Source organism: Mastigoproctus giganteus, chromosome 12 (assembly GCF_048544385.1).
Source record: "Mastigoproctus giganteus isolate SK-2022 chromosome 12, ASM4854438v1, whole genome shotgun sequence".
Classification (NCBI taxonomy): Eukaryota; Metazoa; Arthropoda; class Arachnida; order Uropygi; family Thelyphonidae; genus Mastigoproctus; species Mastigoproctus giganteus.
In genome coordinates, this window is record NC_143586.1 from 157,850,038 (window position 1) to 157,875,833 (window position 25,796).

At 37.5% G+C, this 25,796-nt stretch overlaps 1 protein-coding gene across 1 annotated transcript in view; it reads left to right on the forward strand.

Moving 5' to 3' along the window:
• Positions 1–25,796, forward strand: part of LOC150077537 (choline kinase alpha-like) — a 133,435-nt gene that overhangs the window by 60,568 nt on the left and 47,071 nt on the right. Inside the window, exons 3-4 of the mRNA XM_090385935.1 lie at positions 12,484–12,617; positions 17,908–18,021. Of these exons, the coding sequence (XP_090242061.1) occupies positions 12,484–12,617; positions 17,908–18,021 (248 nt within the window). The remainder of the gene's footprint in view (positions 1–12,483; positions 12,618–17,907; positions 18,022–25,796) is intronic.

Sequence of the window (25,796 nt, forward strand, 5' to 3'; positions counted from 1 at the left end):
ATATTACTGATAGTAGTACTATCCAAGACATTTTACATTCGTTTAATAATATTCATTCTAGACTCAAATTTACGTTGGAAAGGGAGGATACGGATACAAAGTCATTAAACTTTCTAAATTTCAAGCTTACCCGGGACTCGAATAACATACAATTTAGCATCTATCGAAAACCTACAAACACCGGTATGCTTCTACATTATAATAGCTATCACCCGTTCACCTACAAAAGATCGATTATCTTTAATCAATTTCTAAATGCCTATAAATATTCAATGATGGAATCTGCTTTGGACTCAGAAATACAAATATTAACTAGCAGGTTCTTAAACAGGGGTTATTCCATTGCCACAATAAACCGAATTAGGATACAGGCTAAGGATAGGATACAAACTACTGCACCAACCAACAATACTAATATCAAAAAATACTTTATTTCTATCCCATATGTTGTACAGTGGCACAAACAACTTAATAGATTCTTTAGATACCAAATTTAAAATTGTAGCCAGGCCAATACTGAACAATCGCTCGGTTCTTTCCGCGTTCGCAACACAAATTAATGATCTGGTATACAACATTTCTTGCTGTGATTGCGACTCGTTTTACCAAGGTTCGATGCGATTTTCTCTTAATATTCATGTAAATCAACATGAAGCCTCAGTTCGTGCTTCTCGTTCAACAGCGTAAGAATTAGCCTTTCATGCCACTAACGAAAAACATACCTTTTTATTTAACAAGGCCAAAATACTTAATGTCCAACGTAATTATACGCGACTATTAATTGCAGAAACCGTAGAAATTAAATTACACGAGAATTCTGTTAATGTCCGGCGGCCATATTTGATCTCCGATGCATGGACCTTTTACGCGCATGCGTGAGGACAAATAATCACTATTTAAGTTTCAGGTTTAGCCCGATTCGGTAATTTTCATTCCTGTGATCACGACATTCGGTTGAAAAGCGTTGTCAGCTTCAGGAAGGAAAATCGTTTTGAATATTTTTGTTAGATTCTGTTAATTGTGTTAATTCTGTTAATTTACATTTTACTCTTATGTGCTGGTAAGTTTTTGTTTTTTCCGTTTTTTATTTTCTGGAGGGTATCATACGGAAGTGTTCTACGTTCTAAATTGAGGTAAACTCCTCTTATTATTTTACAAATACTATTATCAACGTAGAACGTATTGAGTATTACAGCTCTGATTCATACTATCTAAATAATTAATAATGTAATAACTTAATTGCCATTATCTCATTAGGAATTTAACTTGCTATGTTGTTTATCGTCTTAAGAAATTTAATGTCTATTCCCTATGCTTGTGGCCTCTTTTCTAATGAAATGAGGTAAACTCTAGAACACAGTGCCCCTTTGAAAATCACGTCGAGAAGAAGAGGGAAAGCAGTGATGTATGGTTTGTAACTCCGCCCACTCACTGTGTTCCCCCCCTCTTATTCTCGACAACTGCACGTGGTGAATGTCACGCAACATAATAGTATGGCGGAGCTGAAAAACAACAAAATTAATGGCAATACTGCAGTTTTTTTCGTAGCAGTAAACGAAATAATTATACGTAAAAATAACACCCTACCGTATTTCCCCATGTATAAGATGCACATTTTTTCGAAAAATTTGGGGTCGAAAACTGGGTGCGTCTTATACAGTGGTTGTAGATTTTTTTTTTACTTGCATTTCCCGCTTGTTGTCTTTGTCCTCGTTGTTTCGCACTTGTTACCGGTATATTAGGTTACATTTTGCCATGTTCTGTCCAGAAATGGCTCAGAAAAGATTTTCGTACAGTGCTGAATTTGAGTTATGAGGAGTTGTATGAATTTTATGATGAATAAAACTTGAGTTCAATAACTTTATGTAATACATTTTTTTTTCAAATTTTGGGCCCCAAAATTAAGGTGCGTCTTATACATGGGGAAATACGGTAATTTCTTTTTCAAAACAAAAAAAAATAATGAGACACAGTAAACGACCAATTTTCGGCAAATAACTCCCGAAATCCCTTAAAAAGGTAACCTAAAAACCTAACTATTTTTCATTAAACACAAACGAAAGACAATTAAAAACATAACTCCCATTATATATTTTTTTTCGTCCAACGACTGGTTTTTGCTTGAATCCTTCCCGAAGTCGTGTAAAAACCTAACATAAAAACTAACCATTTTTCATTAAATACAAATGAAAGACAATTAAAAACCTAACTCCCATTATATATATTTTTTCGTTCAACGACTGGTTTTTGCTTGAATCCTTCCCGAAGTCGCGTAAAAACCTAACCTTTTTTTTGCTAAACAGAAACGAAAGCCAATTAACACATGCAACGAACAATAAAATTGCTCTTTGCATAAGTACAAAACAGCAACACAGAATTTTTTTTTTGAAAAGAACGCAACGGACACAATACTAGGTTAATGATACGTGAAAATGACACAGAAATACAAATCAAACTAAACTCACCTCATCAGTGGAACGGGATAACAACCCAAACTCAGGACCACGAGGCAATTAGCAGCAAAGCAACAAGTAGCAGCTGAGCACCGTACACAGTAGCAACCAGCATTCAAAAGAAAAAATACGCAATGAATTTCGCATTTACCGCTCCAGTGACGTTGTGCCACATGACATCCGTGTGAAACGAAGAGAGGATGTGTCAGTAGGCGGGGTCACAACCTGTCAATCATTGCTTTCCCCCATTCTGACAGCCAATTACAAGGGGGTACCGTATATTGGAGTAGGGCCCGAAATGATTTCTTGCTATAGTGACCGGACGTCCCGGATTATGCGGGACAAGCCCGGATTTAAGTCGTTTACCCCGCGTTGCAACCTGTCCTGGAAAATGTCCCAGATTGGAGATGTAGCTTCCATACTTATATCATGAATCACGATTTTGCATATTTTATTTTATTCTGCATCCTTGCAACTTTTTTTTTTTTTGTCTCATAGATGGCACAATTGCAATTTTGTTAATCCTTGTGAAGAATTGTATGAAGAAATAATGAATAATTATTAAAAAATATTTTATCTGTGGAGAAATGTTTAATTATATTATTTTTATTGTTAAAAGAAGTATGTATTATTACTTCACATTTCTGTGAAATACTGTAAAAAAAAAATACAGTATGTGAAAAAAAAAAACAAATACAGGGTATACTGTATTTTTTTTATTTAATATGAAGCTTACATCTGGTAAGTATGGGCTTGGCAAACCCAGTGTCCTGAGCTGGATATCATCATTCTTCTCTTTCTTGGTGATTCCCTTTTACTTCTCTCTCTCTCTCTCACTCAGGGTGATGTGGGATTTTTTTTTTTTTGGCTGGTGCAGCATAAGCCTCAGGCTTCCTTATACCATACGGCTAATAATAATAATAACATCTGTAGTGACGCTTCACAATGGAATGTAACGGAAGTTTAGCAATGACGTCATACTACCATGCGACTGTTGAGAAATGTAATGCCAAATACCGAAATTAAAGCGATAGCCTACAGGATAACAGTAGCTTGTGGCAACGTTACCGGCTTGCTTGATACATGATCCAGGTTCGATTCCAGCTGCTACCCTTATGGGAACTTCCCAGAAGCATTGAGTTTGGTGGTTTTTAGGGTTTCCCCCTCACAACAGATAAAGCACCCTTCGCGACGAGGGGTACACAAAAATTTGGTAGGGCTAGTGCCATGCGTGGATTAAACTCCGCAGCATTTTTGCTGCGGAAGGATTGTGGGGCAGCCACGCCACCCCCAAAGGGTGGGTTGCTGGCAGTCTAACAAGAATTAGCATTAGTAGAGGCATATGATGCAAGAAAGCAAGCTTATGCAGCATCAGCCAAAAAAAAAACAAAAAAAAAACACTTCCACTTCACCTCCGTTCGTTCGAAATACCTGTCCAGCTGAGCCTTAAATTTATTTAGGCTATCAACTTCCACAACAAGGGATGGAAGTCTGTTCCACCAATCAACTACCTGCTGGCTAAAGGCAAATTTTCACACATCTATCCTACATCTGTCTTTCCTCAATCTGAATTTATGCCCTCTCTGGTGATTATTCTGAGCAAGAGGAAGAATCCCATCGGCATTGAGCATGCTCAAACCATTCAAGGCTTTATACACCTCTATCAGATCACCTAGTCTCCAGACACTGTAATTTACAGAACTTAAGTCTTTATTCGTAAGAGCATCCCTTTGTTCCATTCACTAATCTTGTTGCCCTTTCCTGTACTCATTCCAGCAGCTCTACATCCTTCTTGAAATGAGGCCTTCAGACCTGTATACAGTACTCAAGGTGTGGCCTGATCATTGCCTTATACAAGGGAATAATCACCTCCTTATCCCTGCTAGAAAAATTCCTGTATATTATTGGCAAGACACTATGAGCTACTCTTGCAGCTCGTCTGCACTGCTCAGAAAACTTCATATCTGCCTGCACAATTACCCTCAGGTCCTTTTCATTCTATACCACTGTCAGTGTAGTACCACAGAATTGATACATTGCTCTGGGGTTGCCCTCCGTAGCCGAGTGGTCAGGAGCGGGAGTGCAGTAGCACACGCTCTTTGAGTAGACCGGGGTTCAAGCCCCTGACTGCTGAATACGGTCTATCTGCCAACCCGCACTGGACCAGCGTGGCAGATTATGGTCCATTTCCCTCAGCATGAATTGTTGAGGAGGCTTCCATCCTGCAGTGGGTTGATAATGGCTGCACTTTACTTTACTTTTTTTCTGGGGTTGCCATTTCCCATATGTAGTACTTTACATTTGTCAATGTTAAACTTCATTTGCCACCTCTCAGCCCATCTGCTCAACCTTTCCAGATCCTGTTGCAGCAGCAACAGGATCTGGAAAGGTTGAGCAGATGGGCTGACTGTATCGTCTGCAAACTTGGACATTAAGCTTGATATACCATGATCAATATTATTTATAAATACAGAAAACAATAATGAACCCAACACTGAACCCTGAGGGACTCCACTAATAACATTAGTCCACAATGAGCAGTGTCTATTGATTACCACTTTCTGTCTTCTCCCCCATAAAATGTAATGAGCAATGTCCCCAGGTGGGCTTGAACCACCAACCTTTTGGTTAACAGCCGAATGCGCTAGCTGATTGCGGCATGGAGGCGGTCACTAAATAAATGGACTTGAACTGAGGAAAGAAAAAACTACCACCTACAGCATTCCCACATGGCTATCATAAACATTAAAAGAAAAGTGGGAATGGTGCTAGAGGAAGCGTCATTACACTTCATACCTCATAGGTAAAAAAAACAACTTAACAACGCCCACATTTCTAATGCACTAATTTCAGCATGCACTAATTTCAGCTGTGAAATCCGTCCATTAAAATACGAATAATTGTGCTGTTCAGCAAAAATCAATTGCTGCAGTGTGAACCTGCTGAAAAATATAAGTTCATTACAAAAGAGAGAAAAAAAGTAGTTAATGTGTGCAGTGCATTTCATTTCAGGCACGTTAATAATTCAGTAAAAAAAAACAAAAAAAAAACTATAAATGCGCAAACAGTAAAATTTCTTTTCTGTGCATGTCAGCAAGCATAATATACTGTGCTTCAACTACAATATATGGATAGTCCATGTGATATATATTCCAAAAAAAGAAAACAATTGCTGGAATTCTATTGGTGTGATTTTTATGAAACATAGGAAGGGTTGACAAATCTTTCTTACAGAGTGAAATATAAAATTTATTTAAATTGATCCACTGGGAAAAGTTATTAATGCACACAGACGGATGGACAAAGAAATAATAATTGTAGCATTTCAATTAATCTGATTTTAATGGTATTTGGAATGCTCAACAAATCATTCCAAAAGGTCCAAATATAAATTTCATGAAAATCTGCCCCGAGAGCTGAGTTGTTACATGTTAGTGGGCAGGTGAATGAGGTGTGGTGAATGCAATAGGTGCATTATGCATATATGCTAATGTTCTTAATTAAAAATGACTATATTTTACAAATCAGGCAGTTCGTTGCATGGTTAAGGTACTTTGCTTACTTTTATTTATTGATATGAAAACATCTATAGCAGCACCTAACAATGGGATGTAACAGAAATGCAAACGTTGTGGGCACATATTTATTCTTGTAATCATACTTCTAGCAGTAGTAACTGCAGGAAGTATGATTGTGACATCATACTATTATACTAATGCATTTTGCTAACCTCTTCCAAGCCAAGCCAAGCCAAGGATGTTTTCACATAAAACATCTTCCATGATTACACAGTATACAGGCTATAATTTTTTTTAAGTATGATATTTTATTTTATAAGTTTAGTTCAAAGAAGTATACACTGGTCTTCAAAGAAAGTGCATCACCCCTTAAAATTGAAATTGTCATCTGAGTAACATAACTATATGGCAATATAGTTATGTTATGGCGAGTTATATAGTTACTATATGGCGAGTTATGTGCAGTCGATGCCACGAAGAAAGAGTGATATTGTTGCTTTACATGAGGAAGGATGTTCTCCCCGTCATATTGCCTATAGAGTGTCTTGTAATCAGTCTACAGTGAGTAGATTTCTTTCCAAACTCAAGAATACTGGTTCTGCCGATAGGAAAACAGGAACCAGATGCAAATTAGTCTCTTGCCAAAACAGGACTGCATTTTGAAGTGCTTATGCCTTAAAAACCATAAAGCTTCTTGGCCTGAGCTGAAAATAGAATGGGAAGAACATACAGGAGTGGTAGAAAGTGCAATAACAGTCAGAAGATGCCTCTTCAAAAATGGACTTGTAGCCTGTCATCCTAAGAAGTCCCTCCTCACACAAAAAATGATAAAGGACCGATTAATTTGGTGTAAGGAGCATGTGAAATGGACCCCCAAGCAGTGGAAGTCAGTTATTTTCTTGGATGAGAAGAAATTCAACCTGCATGGCTCTGATGGGAGACAAACGATTTGCCGTAGACGTGGTGAAGAATACCATCCAGACTGTGTGGTGTCTACAGTGAAATTCCCTAGCAGCCAAATGATATGGGGGTGCATTTCTTATCGCAGAGTAGGTCACCTGCAGTTTAAAAAAGGTTCCGTAAATACCAATGGATACCTGGCTATATTGGAAGGCAAATTGCTTCCAACCATTAGAGACCATTTCAATCTGCCAAGTAAGTGCATCTTTCAGGACGACTCTGTTCCTTGTTATCGGGCAAAAAGTGTAAGTAGGCACTTCTGTAGTTACTTTAGCATCATTTCTGCATTAGGGATTTGACAGTAATGTGTTTACATTTGTTACAGGTGAAAAAAATGATTGTAAGAATGCTCCATTATAACTCTTAGCTGGACAGGAACCACCTGGACCTGAATCTCTCTGAATGCCCTCTGAGCAAGAGGAAGAATCCCATCGGCATTGAGCATGCTCAAACCATCCAAAGCCTTATACACCTCTATCAGATCACCTCGCCGGTGCCTAGTCTCCAGACTCTGTAATTTGCAAAACTTAAGCCTTTCTTGGTAAGAGCAACCCTGCTCCAATTTGTGCAGCAGTCTTCCATGTGCAACAGTATCAAAAGCTTTTCTAAGATCCAAATATATACCATCAAAGTTATTCCCTGCATCCAGTTCTTTTGTGACTACATGATTGTATCCAATCAAATTGGTCAGGCAAGACCTGCCCTTAACAAAACCATGCTGCGTCTGAGCTATAACTGAATTCTTGTCTAGATGATCCTGCAGTGCTTCTTTAACCAGTGCCTCCATTAATTTTCTTGGAACAGAAGTTAAACTAACAAGTCTATAATTACTTGCATCAGCCTTTGATCCTCCTTTATGAATTGGGGTTACATTTGCACATATCCAGTCTATGGGTACCTCCCCTGAGTCCAAAGAAGCTCTCATAATTATGGCTAGGGGTTTGCTTACTTGCTTTGCTGCCTCCTTTAATATAACTGGATAGATCCCATCCACCCCAGGTGCCTTTTTTATGTTTATCCTCAACAATCTCTCCTCCACTTTCCTCTCAGTTATTACGAAATCATCTAGCTCACTGCCAATGTTTACTTTACCTACGTCATTCTCCTTCCTGAATAACTCCTCATGTGTGAATGTAGATGCAAAACACTCATTTAGATTGTTAGCCACCTGAGCAGGATCCTCAACTGTTGAACCATCAATATCCAGTGGACCAATCTGATTCATCCCTTTCCTTCTTTAGTTTAAATAGGTAAAGAACTCTTTTCTGTTTTTCTTTGCATCCTTTGCCAAGGATTTTTCGTAGTCTGCCTTTGCCTGCCTAATCTCCTTTGTGACTTGGTTACAGACCAACTTATATCTATCATAGTCTTCCATGTCACCCATTAATTTGTATGTATCCCATGCATTTTTCTTCTCTGCCACATGTCTCATTAGTTCATCTGACAACCATTTAGGCCTAAACCTTGAATAATATATCTTAGTTGGTATGTAAAGCCTGGTAGCTTCCAAGATTAGTTCCTTGAATGCTTCCCATGTTGAGTTTGCTGTTGGTAACATCATCAGTGGTCCCACTGTAGAGAATTTAAATACTGTCTCAGACCATCATAGTCGCCTTTACGAAAACAAAAACCCTTCCCTTTACCTCTGATGATAGTTACCTCCTTGAGTAAATCCCACTTCAACACACTGTGATCACTGCCACCTAGTGGTTCATTTATCTGCAGATTCTTAATGCATGAAGAATCACTACTGATAATCAGATCAAGCGTATTTCTCCCTCTTGTTGCCTCACGAACATGCTGATATAGAAAAAAATCATCCAATAAATCCACAAAAGCCTTGCTAGTGTGCGAGTGACCAACCCACAAATTCCAGTCAATATCTGGGAAATTAAAATCCCCCATTATAAGACTCTCTGATTTACTGGCCCACTCTATTTCCCTGTACAGTATCTTATTATACTCATCAGAGTCATTAGGCCTATAGCACACTCCTATTCTCAATTTTGATTTCCCTATGCTTATGTCACACCAAACTGACTCGACACTGTCCTGTCCATCGATGTCGACTGGCTTCACTTCCTTGGATTTTATGTGTTTCTTAACTAATAGCATAACCCCTCCTCCCCTCCTGTCCTGTCTATCCTTTCTATACACGTATTCCCCAAATTCCAGTTCCGCATTCCTTATATCTGTGTGACACCATGTCTCTGATATCCCAACAATATCTGCCTTTGATGTTTTTAAGCAATACCTCAAATTCCTCAAATTTATTTACCAAACTCCTAGCATTGGTGTACACGCAAGTATACATGCACATGTTTCTATTCTTAGCTACCCTAACACAACCCATGTGTTTACTTGTACCGCAATGACTCCCAGCAGTCTCTGAAAGATCCTGCATCTTGTTTATCAAGCTACTGCTCATTTCAATAGAAGCAGTGCAAGAATCACTTCCACCTCTGCCAGTGGCTACTGTTAATCTATTAGTCCTTGTATCCCCCCCCAACTAGCAGTTTTCTGACCCACCTGACACTGCCTCGACAGCATCAGCAAATATTCTTGCACCCTTTCTATTTAAGTGTATCCCATCCTTGTAGAAGCAGTCTCTCCTGTTAACAAGTACAGACGAGGCTGAAAAAAATTCTACCCCTTGAGCCTTGCACAATCCCTCCAGGGCCTAATTGATCGACAAGGCTCTCATCATATACTCCCTCCTATTGTGTCTGGGCAGAATTGCAGACACTTTCAAATTCAACCCTAATTCACGGCTTTTTTTTCAACAGTGACCTGTACTTGCTAAGTAATTCCGCCGGTCTCCTACTCTTAATATCATTAGTGCCAACGTGTACAACTATACCACCTTTTTTGCCCTTAAAAGATGATATCCACTCTACAACGTCATTAACCTTTGCCCCTGGCAGACATACCCTGGTCCTATTCCACCTATCCTTTTTACAAAGCATGTTCCCCGTTTCCGTGACAATAGAGTCACCAACAACTACTAGTTCCTGTGGGACCAGCGCATTCTGCCTAATGGGCTGCCTCTGTGTTGCATGATGACCAAGTGCAAGCTGTGGCGTTGATGTGGGCAGCTGAGAGCTTGATGGGGCCCCTCAATTTATTTCCTTCAAGGGCATCCACCCTGTCCTTCAAGCTCTCATACAGACCAATAACAATGCTGAGTTGTCGCCTGATTTCCTTGCACTCCTTACATCATGCACACACAAAGACATCCCCCATGGCAGTATCATGTCCCGTACCCGACTGCTCCGCAAACATCAAGCAAACAGTGCATCATATAGCGAACTGTTGGCACCATGTGGAATCTGCAGTTACTAGAAAGAAATCAAAGAACCTTCATTAACTGCCATAATTTGTGTTTGGAACAACGAACTATATCAGTTGATTATCTTCAGAAATTGATCTTGCCAATGCCTCGACAGTGTGCTGCTGCTGCTGCTGCTGCTGTCACCAGGGCCAGAGGCAGTTCAACTAAATATTAGTTTGCACCTGGTGAACTTTTCATTTTGTTTTCCATTTAAAATGATAAACCGAAGCAAATTGAGGGCTTCTGATAACATTTCATCTATAATTGTCGTGTTTACCAAAACTTTGTATGAAGGTTGCAAATGCTCATTTTGGAATATTTTGATAGCACTTGTCAAATATTACGTAGCTTTGCCTTAACTATTAATAAATATCTTTTGTTTATATTTCTATTTGTGATGCTAGTCATTAATGTAACATATCATTGGGAAAAAGGATTAGAAATGTGGAATTCCTAGTTGATGCACTTTCTTTGAACACCAGTGTATGTATTGGTGTTCAAAGAAAGTGCATCAATGTAAAATCGATGTCCTGCATTGGAATACTAAGGATCTGGTCCCTTTACATATGAGTAATCCTAATTTATACAAGCAGTTCCCAACCATTTTTGACTCGTGAACTATTTTCAGCATAATATTTATATCGCGAACCACCAAAGTGTGACTGACTGTTGCGATAGATATGACATGTTCGCATCCAATCTCTCCCACTAACATTCTGTTGTGCTTGCTCATTGTATAAGGGCACGTGACCAAAACCACAACTAAATATTAATTTTGAACCGAACCGCATAAAGATTAAACTATTTTGTAATTTACAAAAATATACCTATGTAAATCTAAGCAGACGTGGTTACAAAATTTTTAGTGCAAATCCCCTGGAACAATTTTGTGAACCACCGATTGGGAACTGATCTATACTATATACACCAGCGTTTCCCAAACTTGTGTTCCGCAGAACATTAGTGTTCTGTGAATTGTGGACAAGTGTTCTGTGAAAAATCATTATTAATAATTAGAAAAATAAAATAAATAAATTTTGCATATTTGTAGCATACACCACTTTTGTATCATTATAATTTTTAACATTTTTTTTTTTTTTCTTTTATTAATATACTGGCATAGCCTAATAATCAGATAGAACATGGAACACTTTATTTCGGGCGACTTTGCATAGAGGTAATGACATCTATGAAAAGTAGCAATGTAGTGTGATCGATGAAAACGAACACAATATTGTCGCACTTCAAAGTGAGAGTGGACAGTCGCAGCGTTTTGTTCCCTAAAAATCAGAAGTGAAAAAACAGGAACCAACTAATAAAAGACCAAAATGAAAGTATGATGACAGTTATTTGAATTTCAGCTTTACATTTGTTGAAACTAAAGATGCTCCTGGTGCACAGTACATCGTATGTAATAAAATATTAGCAAACAGTTCTTTGGTTCACATTAAACTTGTGTTTCATAAGTGTTCCATAAATATATTGGAAAAGTGTTCTGTGACTAAAAAAAGTTTGGGAAATGCTGATATATACAATGCTCTAGCTCAGTGCTTCTCAAACTATCTGTGGTGAACGACCAGGTTCTTTTATTTCCAATTCATCACAGACTGATACTTTTGTAAAATACATTGTCATGGACCAGTACCGGACAAGCTGTCGTAGACTAGTTAACATTCCCGACAAATTTCCAATTCGTTGCTACCAGCAACAAACAGTTAACGAACTGCACTGATCTGCGGACCACACTTTGAGTAGCACTGCTCTAGCTGGTAGTACAGTGATTATAACCACTGCCCTCCCTTGCTAGCTGAACATGGCCTGGGTTCGAATCTACTCAATGATGTAAGGAATTTTTAAACAACTCAAACAGATGTACTTCCTAACCATAGCGTTGAACACCTGGCTACATGCACTTTTATACTTTCTAATAAAATTTGATGTGCAGTGAGGTAATTTAAACCTAGACTACGAAAAAAATGCTATTTATACAAGTATTTTACAAAGTATGAAGTGGTCAAGTTTCATTTAATCAATTATATTAGTGAAATTTTATTAATGAAATTTCAATTAATCTAATGAAATGTTTGTGGCTCCTAAAAACGGTGAGGTTATTATCTTTTTGCTGTGTGATGTTTCTTTTATGAACAGAATTCCTTTCCCATTCAGTTTCCTATTATTCAATTTACTTGCTGTTTTTAATAGTGTTCTTTATTTTTTATAGTCCCGAACGTTGTCATTCAATGAACTTAAAGTTCCAGAAATATCTGCTAGTATTGCAAAGAAGTTGGCTATTATTCATTCTCTTGAAGTGCCGATTAATAAGGAGCCAACTTGGCTATTTAGCACTATGTCAAGGTGAGTGATATTCGAAACGCTTTCTTTTTTAATATATTTTTCAGTTTTGTTTTTTTGTTCTTATTTTATTTATTTTTGTACTACTCAAACTGGGCTGTAACATACAGGAGTGCTGTTCTGGTTAATAAGCTTGCTTTTTACTTTTACTTTAAAGTTTACTTTTTAAAATTAAGTTCGAAGCATTGTTAAACTTTTAAAAGTTTTCCAAAATGTTAAAGGTGGACATTGCCGATTGAAAATTGGAACGCATTCTTTATTTATCATGGTGTTTGAATACCACAATCAATCAAAATTTGTCAGTTCATCAATTCATATTAATGTTCTTTACTGGTTTCCTTTTTTTTTTTTTACTGAACTTAGGTAGTCTGGGGTTCTGGTACACATTTTTAGAATTTTAGAAGACCTAAAGTAAGTGTGCAGGGCCTTAGACTAACAGATACTGTATTGTTCCTGGGCTCCTCGTAACCTTGGGGCCCTGAAACCACTGCGCCTCAGTAAATCTGGCCTTGATAATGTTTGTGCATGTTAGATAAAACTTTTACAGGACCTCTGTAGTTGAGTGGTCAAAAGCTAGAGTGCATAAGTACATACACATTGAGTAACTGTGGCTCTTGTGACTGCTAAATACAGTGCTGTTTCTCCATAGTCGAGTAGTCAAGAGCTAGAGTGCATAAGTACACACATTGAAAACTGTGGTTCATGTGCAGAGCCATGCTGAGTGTGCAGAGCTCATGTGTAGAGCCATGCTGAGTGTGAGGCGCATGAGGTTCTTGCCTCAGGTTAAAAGCTGAAAGGGTCGCCAAAAGAAAGATTAAATCATTTTTGATATGAGTGATACATAAATAAATCTGTTATATATTTATAATAAATACTGCTTATGAGAATAAAAATCACTTTAAACAGTTTTTATTTATTTATTTTTTTGTCATCCTTTTATTTTCATTAAAACATGTACAGAAATGTATTTTAAATGTCATTTTTTTTAATTAAAAAAATTTTTTTTAATATTTTAGGGGAGGGCACAATTATTCGTTCTTGCCTCAGGAACTAAAATGGCTTGGCACGGTCCTGCTCATGTGACTGCTAAATATGGTGCTATTTCTTGTATTCTGCCTTGTGAACATCTCTGACCATGTGGTTGCTCTGGGTATAAAGAGAAAATGGCGAAGGTAAAGAAAGCCAACGTGAGAACGACAAGAAATGTCGGATAACTTACGCTGAAAATTAGTTTCCTGATACAGCACTCTAGCGCTGCTTGCTTGGTAAACAGATGGTAGATGTTATCGGTCTGGAGCAAAGTCGAGAACGATATACTGATTGACAGGTAGGCGTGGCAATGATGTGCTGATTGCTGTGTTTTTCACTTTAGTAGCATGGAGAAGCACTAATGGTAACTTGCCCTAATGGATGCTTCCATAATGGCGAAAAAAGGTCAGGTTACCTCCACTTGAATCCCATGGGAGCTGAACCCCTTCCAAAATGGAGGGGGTAACCTAACCTTTTTTTCTTTAGAATCATGGGTGGATTCTAAAGAAAATTCTGGCTCATAAATAGTTTATTAACAAAATATTAATTTTTTTTTTACTGTACTTTTATTTTTAAAGACACTCGTGCGGATATACACATATCATAACATCAATCAGCACCTCAGTAGCTTTTCACTATATATATATATATTATATATATATATATATATATATAGTGAATAGCTATTGAGGTGTTAATTGAGAATATATAAAGAATCTATTTTTTTTCTAACATTTAAGGTTAGGTCATGAAATATAAGGAAACCTTTTCTATTATTTACTGGTGAAAAAAGACCTTAAACCTACCATTTAAGGTCAGGTTACGAAAAATAAAGAAACCTTTTGCTTTTTTCGTAACCAAACCTAAATCAATAATATAGTAAAAACACTCATGAACTCTAAAAATCTGCTTTTAATAATGAATGAGAAAAAAACAATGAACAGAACGAAACTTTTATTAATTTAGTTTTCAAAAAATCAACCAACGTTTTATTTTCCTCCATCTTTAAAAGTTTTATTGCTACTATTACCTGTTTACTATTCATCACAAAACTATTATGCACCGTTCTTTACTCATAAATACACATTATAATATCAACCAATGACTACATAGTAGCTTGTCTGTCGCGCCCACCACCAATCATTTCATTGTTTGCCATGCCTACCTGTCAATCAATATATCCTTCTTCGTTTCGGCTCCAGACCAATAACACCTACCGTATTTTTACCGAGCGAGCAGCGCTAGAGTCTGCTGTCGGGAAACTAATTTTCCGTGTAAGTTATCGGACGTTTCTTGTCGTTCTCATGTTGGCTTTCTTTACCTTAGCTGAGAAAATATAGTTTTATTTATTTATGTTCTAGTTGCTTATGTTTTCCATTTTGAGCACTGTAACTGTTTAACTATATCTGTAACTGTTAGTGACAAAGAAACAACTCAGATTTGTCTTGATATGCCAAGGTCCATATGTAAAAGTTAACTGAATTAATTATCTGAGAGCCACTGCTGCTCCAATCTAGAGAAAATTGTCCTTTTGAGTGTCTTTGGAAGGGGAGGCTGCTCAAGCAGTTATGTACAAAAAGATACATTCTAAGCGATTGCCTGCATGGCCATACAAACACCAAAAGGTTGATAGATTAAACTTGACTACTTCATCCTTTGTAAGGTACTTGTATAAATAGCCTTTTTCTTCATAGTCTTATGTTTAAATTATCAGTAAAACTGCAGAGAGTGGTACCACTTACAAAATGGCGTCGAAGAGAAAAGGGGAAAAGCAGTGATGTATGGTTTGTAACTCTGCCCACTCACTGTGTTCCCTGTTTTCTCTTCGACTGCACATGATGGATGTCACGTGGCATAACAGTATGCTGGAGCTGAAAAAGAAGAAAAAGGAACGGCAAAATGGCAATTTTTTAGGAGCATCAAATAACAGAAATGCATGTTATTCGGGGAAGACAAAATGTCACGTGACATAACAATATGTCACAGATAAAATGAAGAGAAATTAACATAAAAACAAAAAGTAACACCAAGTGCAACCAGTGATTCTTCTCGCTCGGACATGACCAAGTGATTGCACTGTGTTAACAATGAAATTGCTTCTACAGAAATACAAATTGTCAAAAGAAAAGGTGTTTTTTTTTTTTTTTTTTTTTTAAATCTTGGGGACTACTGCCCCCAAACCCCCACTTTTGTAACCATAGCACACTAGAGGATTGCACGTGTAATATAATTGCTCTTTGAAAATACAAAAAAGGTCGAAAAAATGGTATTTTTGCTTGAATCCGTACTGAAGTCGTGTGAAAATCTAACCTTTTTTCACTAAACACAAATGAAAGTCAATCAAAAGCATGGTCCTCTTATAATTGTGTTTTTTCCTTCAAATTACAACTATTTTTCTCAGTTCACATCCTTCATGCAACCTCTTCGTCACATATTATATTCGCACTCGAGTATACAATTCCACATGCATTTTACAATACAATGTTAAAAAAAGAAACAAAAATTAACACCACATGCAGATTAACAATAAAATTGCTCTTTGTATATGCACAATATGCCAAAAGAATTAATTTTTTTTTAAGAATCTAACTGACACAATATTAGGTTAGTGAGATGGGAAAAGAATACGGAAATACAAAGAAAACTCACCTCATCAGTCTGGCATGCGGGATTGTATATCACAGTCTTACATCTGTCCTTTTCCAATCCATGCAACATTTTCTCACTCACTTGCTCCATTGGGATTGAACAAAGGTTAAAAAAATACAAAAAAGAGATGAAAGAAACACAAAAAGAAATTAAAAAAATAAAAAGGAATAAGAAAATGTGACGGCAACACATGGCAGCAAAACAACGAAGCAGTTTACCCGCACAATGAAACAGGGTATAGTAACTTGTGGCAAGCAAACACAAGCAAGAAAATATGGCTACGAAATGATACGATGAATTTCACATTTGCTGCTGCAGTGACGTCGTGTCACATGACATCCACCTGAAACGAAGAAGGGGACTGCAGTGAGTGAGCGGTCACAACCTGTCAATCACTGCTTTTACCTGCTTCTCATCGCCATTTTGGAGGGTATACCACTAACTGGAGTTCAGCCTTGATGCACACCAAACTTTTTATTAGAAAGTAGAAAAGTGCTTTGGTTAGGAAGTACATGAATTTGAGTTGTTTAAAAATTCCTCACATCATTTGGGGAGAGTCCAACTCAGGCCATGTTTAGCTGGTGAGGGAGGGCAGTAGTTAGAAGCACTATGCTACCAGCTAGGGCATTTTGTAAATAGTGCAGATCTCTCTCTGTAGCAAGTAGAAAAACAAGAGGAAGAATAAAACTGTGATCTGTTTTTTTTTTTTTTTTCTCATTTCTCTAGTAGGCGGATATGAACCACAAAGCAAATTATTGATACGGACAGGTAGTTACATATGTTTTGCAAACAGCTTAAAAAAAATGGGAGATTCAATTATTAATCTCTGTTAAAATATATTTTTATTGGTTCTCTTGCTGGTTTATTGCTGGCTGTTGTGTACTTTACACACTTAGATCTTGATTAGTTAAGATCAGTGTCTTTTGCACCGTGTGTGAAAACCTTATGTCTGAAACTTCATCGAGACGGGAGGAATTTTTATGGCTCCTTTTATGCTGTGGCAAGTTTGTCCATCTGGGGCATGGGTTGCATGATTTCTCACCCTAGGCACTTGGATTTTTTGTCCAGGTAAAGCAAATCAACCAACCAATGATCAAACACAATACATTGAAGCCCTGCTGCTTTTATGGCAGCTAAACTGAATATTCTGTATGCAGGGAAGTCAAGAGGCAATAAGGGTTTTGGGACAAACATCCTCACTGGGTTCGTCTATCTTATCCCATAGGACATCAGTTCTACCTCCAGGGCATGTGCTGTGAATAGTACCAAAAGAAGATACTGATTTGTTTTGAACATTGTGATACATATTGAAAAATCAATAACAAAAATGTATATATAGTAAGATGTCACTATAAAACAAACATGCACTTAGAAGAAATTCTACAGTTGGTTGAAGATCATTCAGTAGTCCTTTTCACTCATTGCACATACCTTTCATGCATCGTAATGTGCGGTCAGTACCAGTACCGTGGAAACTAAGCATTACATTTCGTAGACCAATAGTTTGTAGATGAGAAGGGATGGCATTGTGGCATGAATGTACTGTGGCTGTAGAATATCCCTTGATTGTATCCATGACAGATTCTTTCATGTATATTGTTTGCTTTTCTTATAGGTGGCTGAAATATATGAAGGAGAATGCATGCATTGACAAAATTGAAAAACGGAGCAGGCATATAGCAAAAGAGATTTTATCTATAAACTTCGATGCTGAAATCCAGTGGCTTAGGTAACTTTTCCTAAGTGGGATTTTTATTTTCCTAAAAATCACTTTCTAGCATAAAGTTATTTCATTAATTATGGATAGTGAACAACTTTTTAGGTTTAAAAAAATTATAAAAGTATGCAGTTCCTCATTTTCTCTTATCTTGGGTAAATAAGAGAGAAGTGGGTAGGATAAACCTGAAAGTGAAGAGCTTAAAAATCTTTATCATTCCTCAAGTCACATAATTTTAATAAATATTAAAATATTATCACAAATAAATATCAAATAAGCTCAATTCCCACAATCTGCTCTTTCTGCCGCAGATTTCAAAATGCAAACATGTACTTGCTGGCTAGGGCCTTTGTGCAACTGCACATACCTCATATTATCCATAGTAAATTATTATTGTTAAATGTATTTCATTTGTCAATAATTTACTGGCTCTTCAAAAATGCCCGTGAAAACCATTCTAATTATTGTGCGAAACACCTTGATAGATAGCCCTCTTAACAATGTGATTGGAACAGTTTAATTCTTAGTTATTACATAAGACAAAAAGAGAGTAATGCACTATGTTCCAAAAGTTAAGCAACAGTCTCTAGAGACCCATCCTCAACATATTAAGAAAAATTTGTATTAAATTTTCCACACATCAGTAATAATAATGTAGTTAGCTTTAAATTAAAATAAATAAATCAAGAATATTAATATTTTATTAATTATATAATGCATAATAAATAAAAAAAAAAGTGAAAAATGACACACATTCATAATATAATTAATTTTTTTAAAGTTTTTGGTGAGTTTATGTGCAGAAAGAAGACATGTTTTTTGAATAAAAAATCCAGATGCAAAAAATTTCACCTTTTCCCCTCCCCACTGCTGGCAAGGTTGGCAAAGAATTAAATTCTTGCCATTCTCTAACAGAGGGGAGGAATGTACTTGACAAAGACTGGATGAAACCGTATATGCTAAAATGTTCCAGTGTGATAAAAGGAACTGCAAATGATATCTGCAATATAACATTCATGTAGGCTATGCAGCGCAAGGAGCTACAATAGCCAGAATGTAGTCATAATCCCAATTATCTTACTGACTGATACATGCACATTCAAATAGTAATAATCCAGACTAGCTGTGCTCTTTTTACCCACCACAAGGAGCTGCACTGTATTATTCCCAGTGTGCCACATCAGACCACAGCTTTCCTCAGTGTCCTGTTTTAGTGCAGGAGCCACCCCTCCCCTTATACAGCAGGGGAGGGGTGGCTCCACATATAGCAGCCACGTCCAATGCTGTATCAGCTAAATTGACTCCATTAAAGCGGGAAAGAACAAAGCTAACTATCGATTATCTACACTCCAATGTTATGATTAATAACCATCCTTAGTAAAAAGCAAGCAAACCACCAACACCTTCCATTCGAAATCCATCAGATAGATGCTGTGATCTCCTCACAATTAAGCACTTGGAACATGAAGTGTTTTGTGTGCACGAAGTGCTTCTACAAAACACTTCCAGTGCAAATTTTCATCGTGCCAGAAAGTCTGCACATTTTAACCAACTGTTGCTTGCCACCTTTGTCTAAATGTTTCTCCCCCTAGGAACACTCTGGAGAAATTCATAACACAGAACCTCGTGTTCCTAGCAGTAATAAAATATGTGCTTCCACATGCCCTTAGTTTCACAATATCAATTGGGCCATTTTAAGATGCTGATTTCATTCAGTTTGCTAGAAAGTGACCCATTTCCAGTTAGCAAAAACATGTATCATAGATTTGGTGCAAACCATCCTTTCCTCACCCGAGTTCGAATCCCATCAATAATACAAAAAAATTTTATGGGTCTTTTTCACAATATTTCTGAGTTAGTCCAGACAAGGTAATCACTAACCACAGTGACAATTCGAACCCAGGCCTTTTCCACCTGATATGGCGAGGATAGTGATTATAACTAGAGGGCTACCCATGCAGATAAAGCTTGTAGACAATTCCTCATAGGTCTTGATTTTACAGATGTAATCAACTCCTTCCAACTCTCAAACATTCTTTTGCAATCAAATGCACGTATCACCGCCACAGTGAAAGATATCCTGCCTTTAGTGTTGCATTCTCTTCTTCATCACCAATAAGCTTTTGGCATTAAAATCGTTTATTTGGTTTCTGTACTTTTTGACTCAGTTCTGTCCATTCACAAATCTACCACTTAACTGGTGCTCGCTTCATTTGAGTCTGTTTTCATCAATGCAGCTGACTCTTGGAGAATTCTCTGAAGAAATTCATCTGTCTCATCCTCCAGCCATATGTAAACTTTTCCGCAGGTTTCCTTCCAGTTCTGGATCATATCAAAGCAAGTCCAGTTTGCATATTTGACAACAAAGCTGTGCAAAAGTCGACCCTCCATTTGCAACATGGAAACTATGGAACAATGGTCAGTGCAGGCCCACCCTGCTTTCTTTGACTAACCAAAAATCATTTTAGCCCATCAGACATTCTAGAGAGTGATATTTATATTTGATTTTCCACTCCCATCCAGAACATCAAATACCAACCTGGTGTAGTATAAAGCACCAAGTTGTAAGCACTAATTCATCCAGTTTTCGCCCTCTACCATCAGTGATCTGACTGTACTATGATTCATTTTTTTCATTCCAGTCCATCTCTACGATAAATTGGTGTGTCACCAAACCATTTGAGAGCACGTAGAGGGGCACGTGCCCCTACCCGGAATCCACCTATGCAGTGATTATATCCTGTGCTACATGCCCTTGAGGCTAGCACAGTGGATATAATCACTACTCTCTCCACACCAGATAGAAAAGACATGGATTCAAAGCCAGTCAATGACACAAGGAATTTATGGACTTGTTTTCACAATATGGCCAAATTAGCTGGTCTCAGGTAAGGGTGGCATGGTTTTTCTACCCATAAACTCTGGTTTTTAGGTGCATTAGCGTATGTGTGCATTTGTATCTCCATGACGTATGTGCATTTGTCCATTTGCATGTGACTGCTTTGCTCCCAGTGGTCAGATTTTCAAGAAATTTTATGTTGAGCATTTGAGAAAGATTTATTTAACCATCCCAAATTTAATTAAAATTGGCATACAGATATTTCTGAGAATTATTATTTCTTTGTCTGTCCATCTGCATGTAATAATAACTTCCAGCGGATAGATTTTCAAGAAACTTAATATTTTGCTCTTATAGAACAAATTTTTGAGCCTTCTCAAAGGATTAAAATAAACTTAGCAGAAATCTAGCAATTATTTTTTTCATATGTTCACTGCCCTAACCATTAATATCCAGCCCCTCTGTTGATAGTTGGCCACATCCTACCCAAGGTAACATATAAGACACAACTATATATATGTACATAGGTCTTTGAGGAGACAGTGGTATAAATGATATTATACCACTAATGATATTAAGAGTAGGAGACCGGCGGAATTACTTAGCAAGTACAAGTCACTGTTGAAAAAAAGCCGTGAATTAGGGTTGAATTTGAAAGTGTCTGCAATTCTGCCCAGACACGATAGGAGGGAGTATATGATGGGAGCCTTGTCAACAAATTCGGCCCGGGAGGGATTGTGCAAGTCTCAAGGGGTAGAATTTTCTTCAGCCTGGTCTCTACTTGTTAACAGGAGAGACTGCTTCTACAGGGATGGGATACACTTAAATAGAAAGGGTGCAAGAATATTTGCTGATACTGTCGAGGCAGTGTTAGGTGACACAGAAAACTGCTAGTTGGGGGGGGATACAAGGACTAATAGATTAACAGTAGCCACTGGCAGAGGTGGAAGTGATTCTTGCACTGCTTCTATTGAAATGAGCAGCAGCCTGGAAAACAAGATTCGGGATATTTCAGAGACTGCTGGGAGTCATTGCGGAACAAGTAAACACATGGGTTGTGTTAGGGCAGCTAAGAATAAGAACAGGTGCATGTATACTTGTATGTACACCAATGCTAGGAGTTTGGTAAATAAATTTAATGAATTTGAGGTATTGCTCAAAACATCAAAGGCAGATATTGTTGGGATATCAGAGACGTGGTGTCACACAGATATAAGGAATGCGGAACTGGAATTTGGGGAATACAATGTGTATAGAAAGGATAGACAGGACAGGAGGGGTTATGCTATTAGTTAAGAAACACATAAAATCCAAGGAAGTGAAACCAGTTGACATCGATGGACAGGGCAGGACAGTGTCGAGTTGGTTTGGTGTGACATAAGCATAGGGAAATCAAAATTGAGAGCAGGAGTGTGCTATAGGCCTAATGACTCATGAGTATAATAAGACACTGTACAGGGAAATAGAGTGGGCCAGTAAATCAGAGAGTCTTATAATGGGAGATTTTAATTTCCCCGATATTGACTGGAATTTGTGGGTTGGTCACTCACACACTACCAAGGCTTTTGTGAATTTATTGGATGATTGTTTTCTACATCAGCATGTTTGTGAGGCAACAAGAGGGGGCAATACTCTTGATTTGATTATCAGTAGTGATTCTTCATGCATTAAGAATCTGCAGACAAATGAACCAGTAGGTGGCAGTGATCATAGTGTGTTGAAGTGCGGGGGCTCACATCTGGTGAGTATGGGCTTGGCACACCCAGGGTCCTGAGCTGGATATCATCATTCTTCTCTTTCTTGGTGATCCCCCTTCTACTTTTGATTCTCTCTCTCTCTCTCTCTCTTTCTCTCTCTCAGAGTAACTCGGGAACTTTTTTTTCCCCTGGTGCAGCATAAGCCTCAGGCTTCCTTGCATCATATGGCTATTAATAATAATAATAATAAAGTGGGATTTACTCAAGGAGGTAACTACCATCAGAGGAAAAGGGAAGGGTTTTTGCTTTCGTAAAGTCGACTATGATGGTCTGAGACAGTATTTAAATTCTATACAGTGGGACCAACAGCAAACTCAAAATGGGAAGCATTCAAGGAACTAATCTTGGAAACTACCAGGTTTTACATACCAACTAAGAAATATTGTTCAAGGTTTAGGCCTAAATGGATGTGAGATGAACTAATGAGACATACGGCAGAGAAGAAAAATGCATGGGATACATACAAATTAATAGATTTGATACTAGAGAGCTATTAAGTGCTCGATAATGCCTATATTCTATTATATTATGAGTCAACAGGGCTTACCTTTATTTTTGATATAGGAAGCTTCTTTTCCAACTCTCCTTGTCCAACTCGCTAATAATTCATGGGGAAGGCGATATCAATTTTGCAAAACATTGTCATAAAGTTAGATTTTGGAGGTCTAAACAGGCTAATAATTAAGGATCGATTTTTTTCTTTTTGGTCCTGTGGCTGGAATTTTGTGTTAAATTTAGGGGTCTAATAATTGGATATGGGGCAGGGGTGGGTGGTAGGGGGTGGGGGTTATTCTCTACATTCCTTAAGTTGGACTAGAACTTTTCGGGGCATCACGTTCACAGGAAGAGAGTTACTCACAATTAATCCGAAACTTTTTTTCTTTCCTTATGGTGTAGTATTTGTTCTTCACGCATGCGTATAATTGACCAATCGTTGGACAATAGGAATGGCCTACGGATATTGATTGAAGTTTCATGTAGTTTCATCTCTAAGGTTTCTGCAATGAGTAGTTTGTAGTAGTTGTGTTGAATATTTATAATTTTTGTTTCAGTAAAGCCGAATGTATGTCGTTCATTTATTGCGTGGAACGAAAGTTCCGATGCATTTGAACGACCCGCCCGCACCGGAGCTTCGTGTTGTTTTGCTTGTATCTGTGCCACTCCCATGGTGGATCCTATGTAGACAGCATAACAATTTTTGCATGGTGTACTGTATACGAGGTCATGCTGTGATTGGAATGTGGTGTTTGAAGGCCGATTTCTGAAGAATGTGTATAATTTGTTCATGGGTTTTGCTATGATTTTCATGTCGGTTTCCTTGTATATTTAGTTAAGTTTATTGTACCAGTGCTCGATATATGGAATGGTGATGAAATATATTTTGGTCTTGTCGGATTTTTTTGCTATGTTTGTTGCGAGGTTGTTGTTATTTATTTTATCACAGGCTATTGTTTTGACTTTGTTTATATAGGTTAGTGGGTAACCCCTATTTGAGAATCTTCTAGTTAGTTCATTTATTTCAGTGGTTAGAGAAATCTGGGTGGAAGAATATTTATAGGCATTTAGAAATTGGTTCAGCATGACCGTTTTTTGCATGGTTGGGGGTGGTAACAGTGGAAGTGCAGAAGCATCCCTTTATTAGTGGGTTTTCTATATATGCTGAAATTTAGTTTTTGGTCTAATCTGTGTATGGTAAAATTAAGGAAATTTATGGAGTGGGATTCTGCTTCAGTTTCTAATTCAAATTTTAGTCTCTGATGGATGTTATTAAAAACCTGTAGAATATTGTGTATGGTCAATTGGTCTGTGATGATTAGGATGTCATCCAGATATCTTCTGTAATATGTGATCTGTGGTATAAATGGATCAAGATGGATCTTTTCTAATTTGTCTAAGTATAGTTCGGCAATGAGTTCACTAATGTTTAAGCCCATTGGGAGGCCAAAAATCTGTCTGTATATTTTTTCTTGGAATAGAATGTAATTTGCATTTACTAATAGTTTTGTTAGTTCGAATATTCTGTCTTTGGGGAGTCTGGTGTTATTAATTTTTGTGTTATCATCGTTTAAGTAGGCCCAGACTATGTCTAAGGCGTAGGGTACATTTACGTTAGTGTATAGTGAAGTCACATCGACTGAATATAACTTCATATCCTCCTTGATATGGAGATCTTTGAGGTTCATGAATAAAGCATCGTAGTTTTCTATATTATATGTTAGGAGTTCTCGGAATGGTTTTAGAATAGGGTAGATGAACATGGCTAAGGAGGCAAAAGCTGAATTCTTATATTACACGATGGGTCGTATTGGGTATCCTCCTGTTTTGTGTAATTTTACTTGGCCGAATAAGGTTGGGATATTGTATGTGCGGGCTTTAATTTGTTTGAGCTGGGCCATAGTGATGTGGTCATCTTTCCTATAGGTGGTGAGCAATTTGTTATATTTGTTAACTAAGCTGTTGAACTCTGATGGTGCAACCTCTTCGTACATCGTTGTGTCTGAAATTATGGTGTATAATTTATTTATATAGTCTCCTTTATTGAGAATAACTACTGTATCGCCTTTGTCGGCCTTTTGAATAATGATATCTCGGTTTTGTCTAAGTGTGTGTAAAGCTTTTGCTTCTTCTCTATGTCGTTTTGATATTGAGGGGATAGCTTGGTTTATAATTCGATTGGTTTGTTGGATTAATAAGTTTTTTTGTGGCAAATCTCTAAGAGCGAACTCAAGATCAATAATCATTTGTTTCTTGGGGGGGGGGGATCTCGGTGGTAAATCATAATTTAAAACTTTGTTTAATAGGGCTATTTGCTGAGAAGTTAGCGCAACAGATGATAAGTTCTTTACATTATCTGATGGATTATAGTCGTTTCCCATGAATTATTAGCGCGTTGGACAAGGAGTGTTGGAAAAGAAGCTTCCTATATCAAAAATAAAGGTAAGCCCTGTTGATTCATAATACAAATTAATGGGTGACATGAGCCTATGATAGATATAAGCTGGTCTGTAACCAAGTCACAAAGGAGATTAGGCTGGCAAAGGCAGATTATGAGAAATCTTTGGGAAAGGATGCAAAGAAAAACAGCAAAGAGTTCTTTACCTATTTAAACTCAAGAAGGAAAGGGATGAATCAGATTGTTCCACTGGATATTGGTTCAACAACTGGTTCAACAATTGGATCCTCAACTGGTT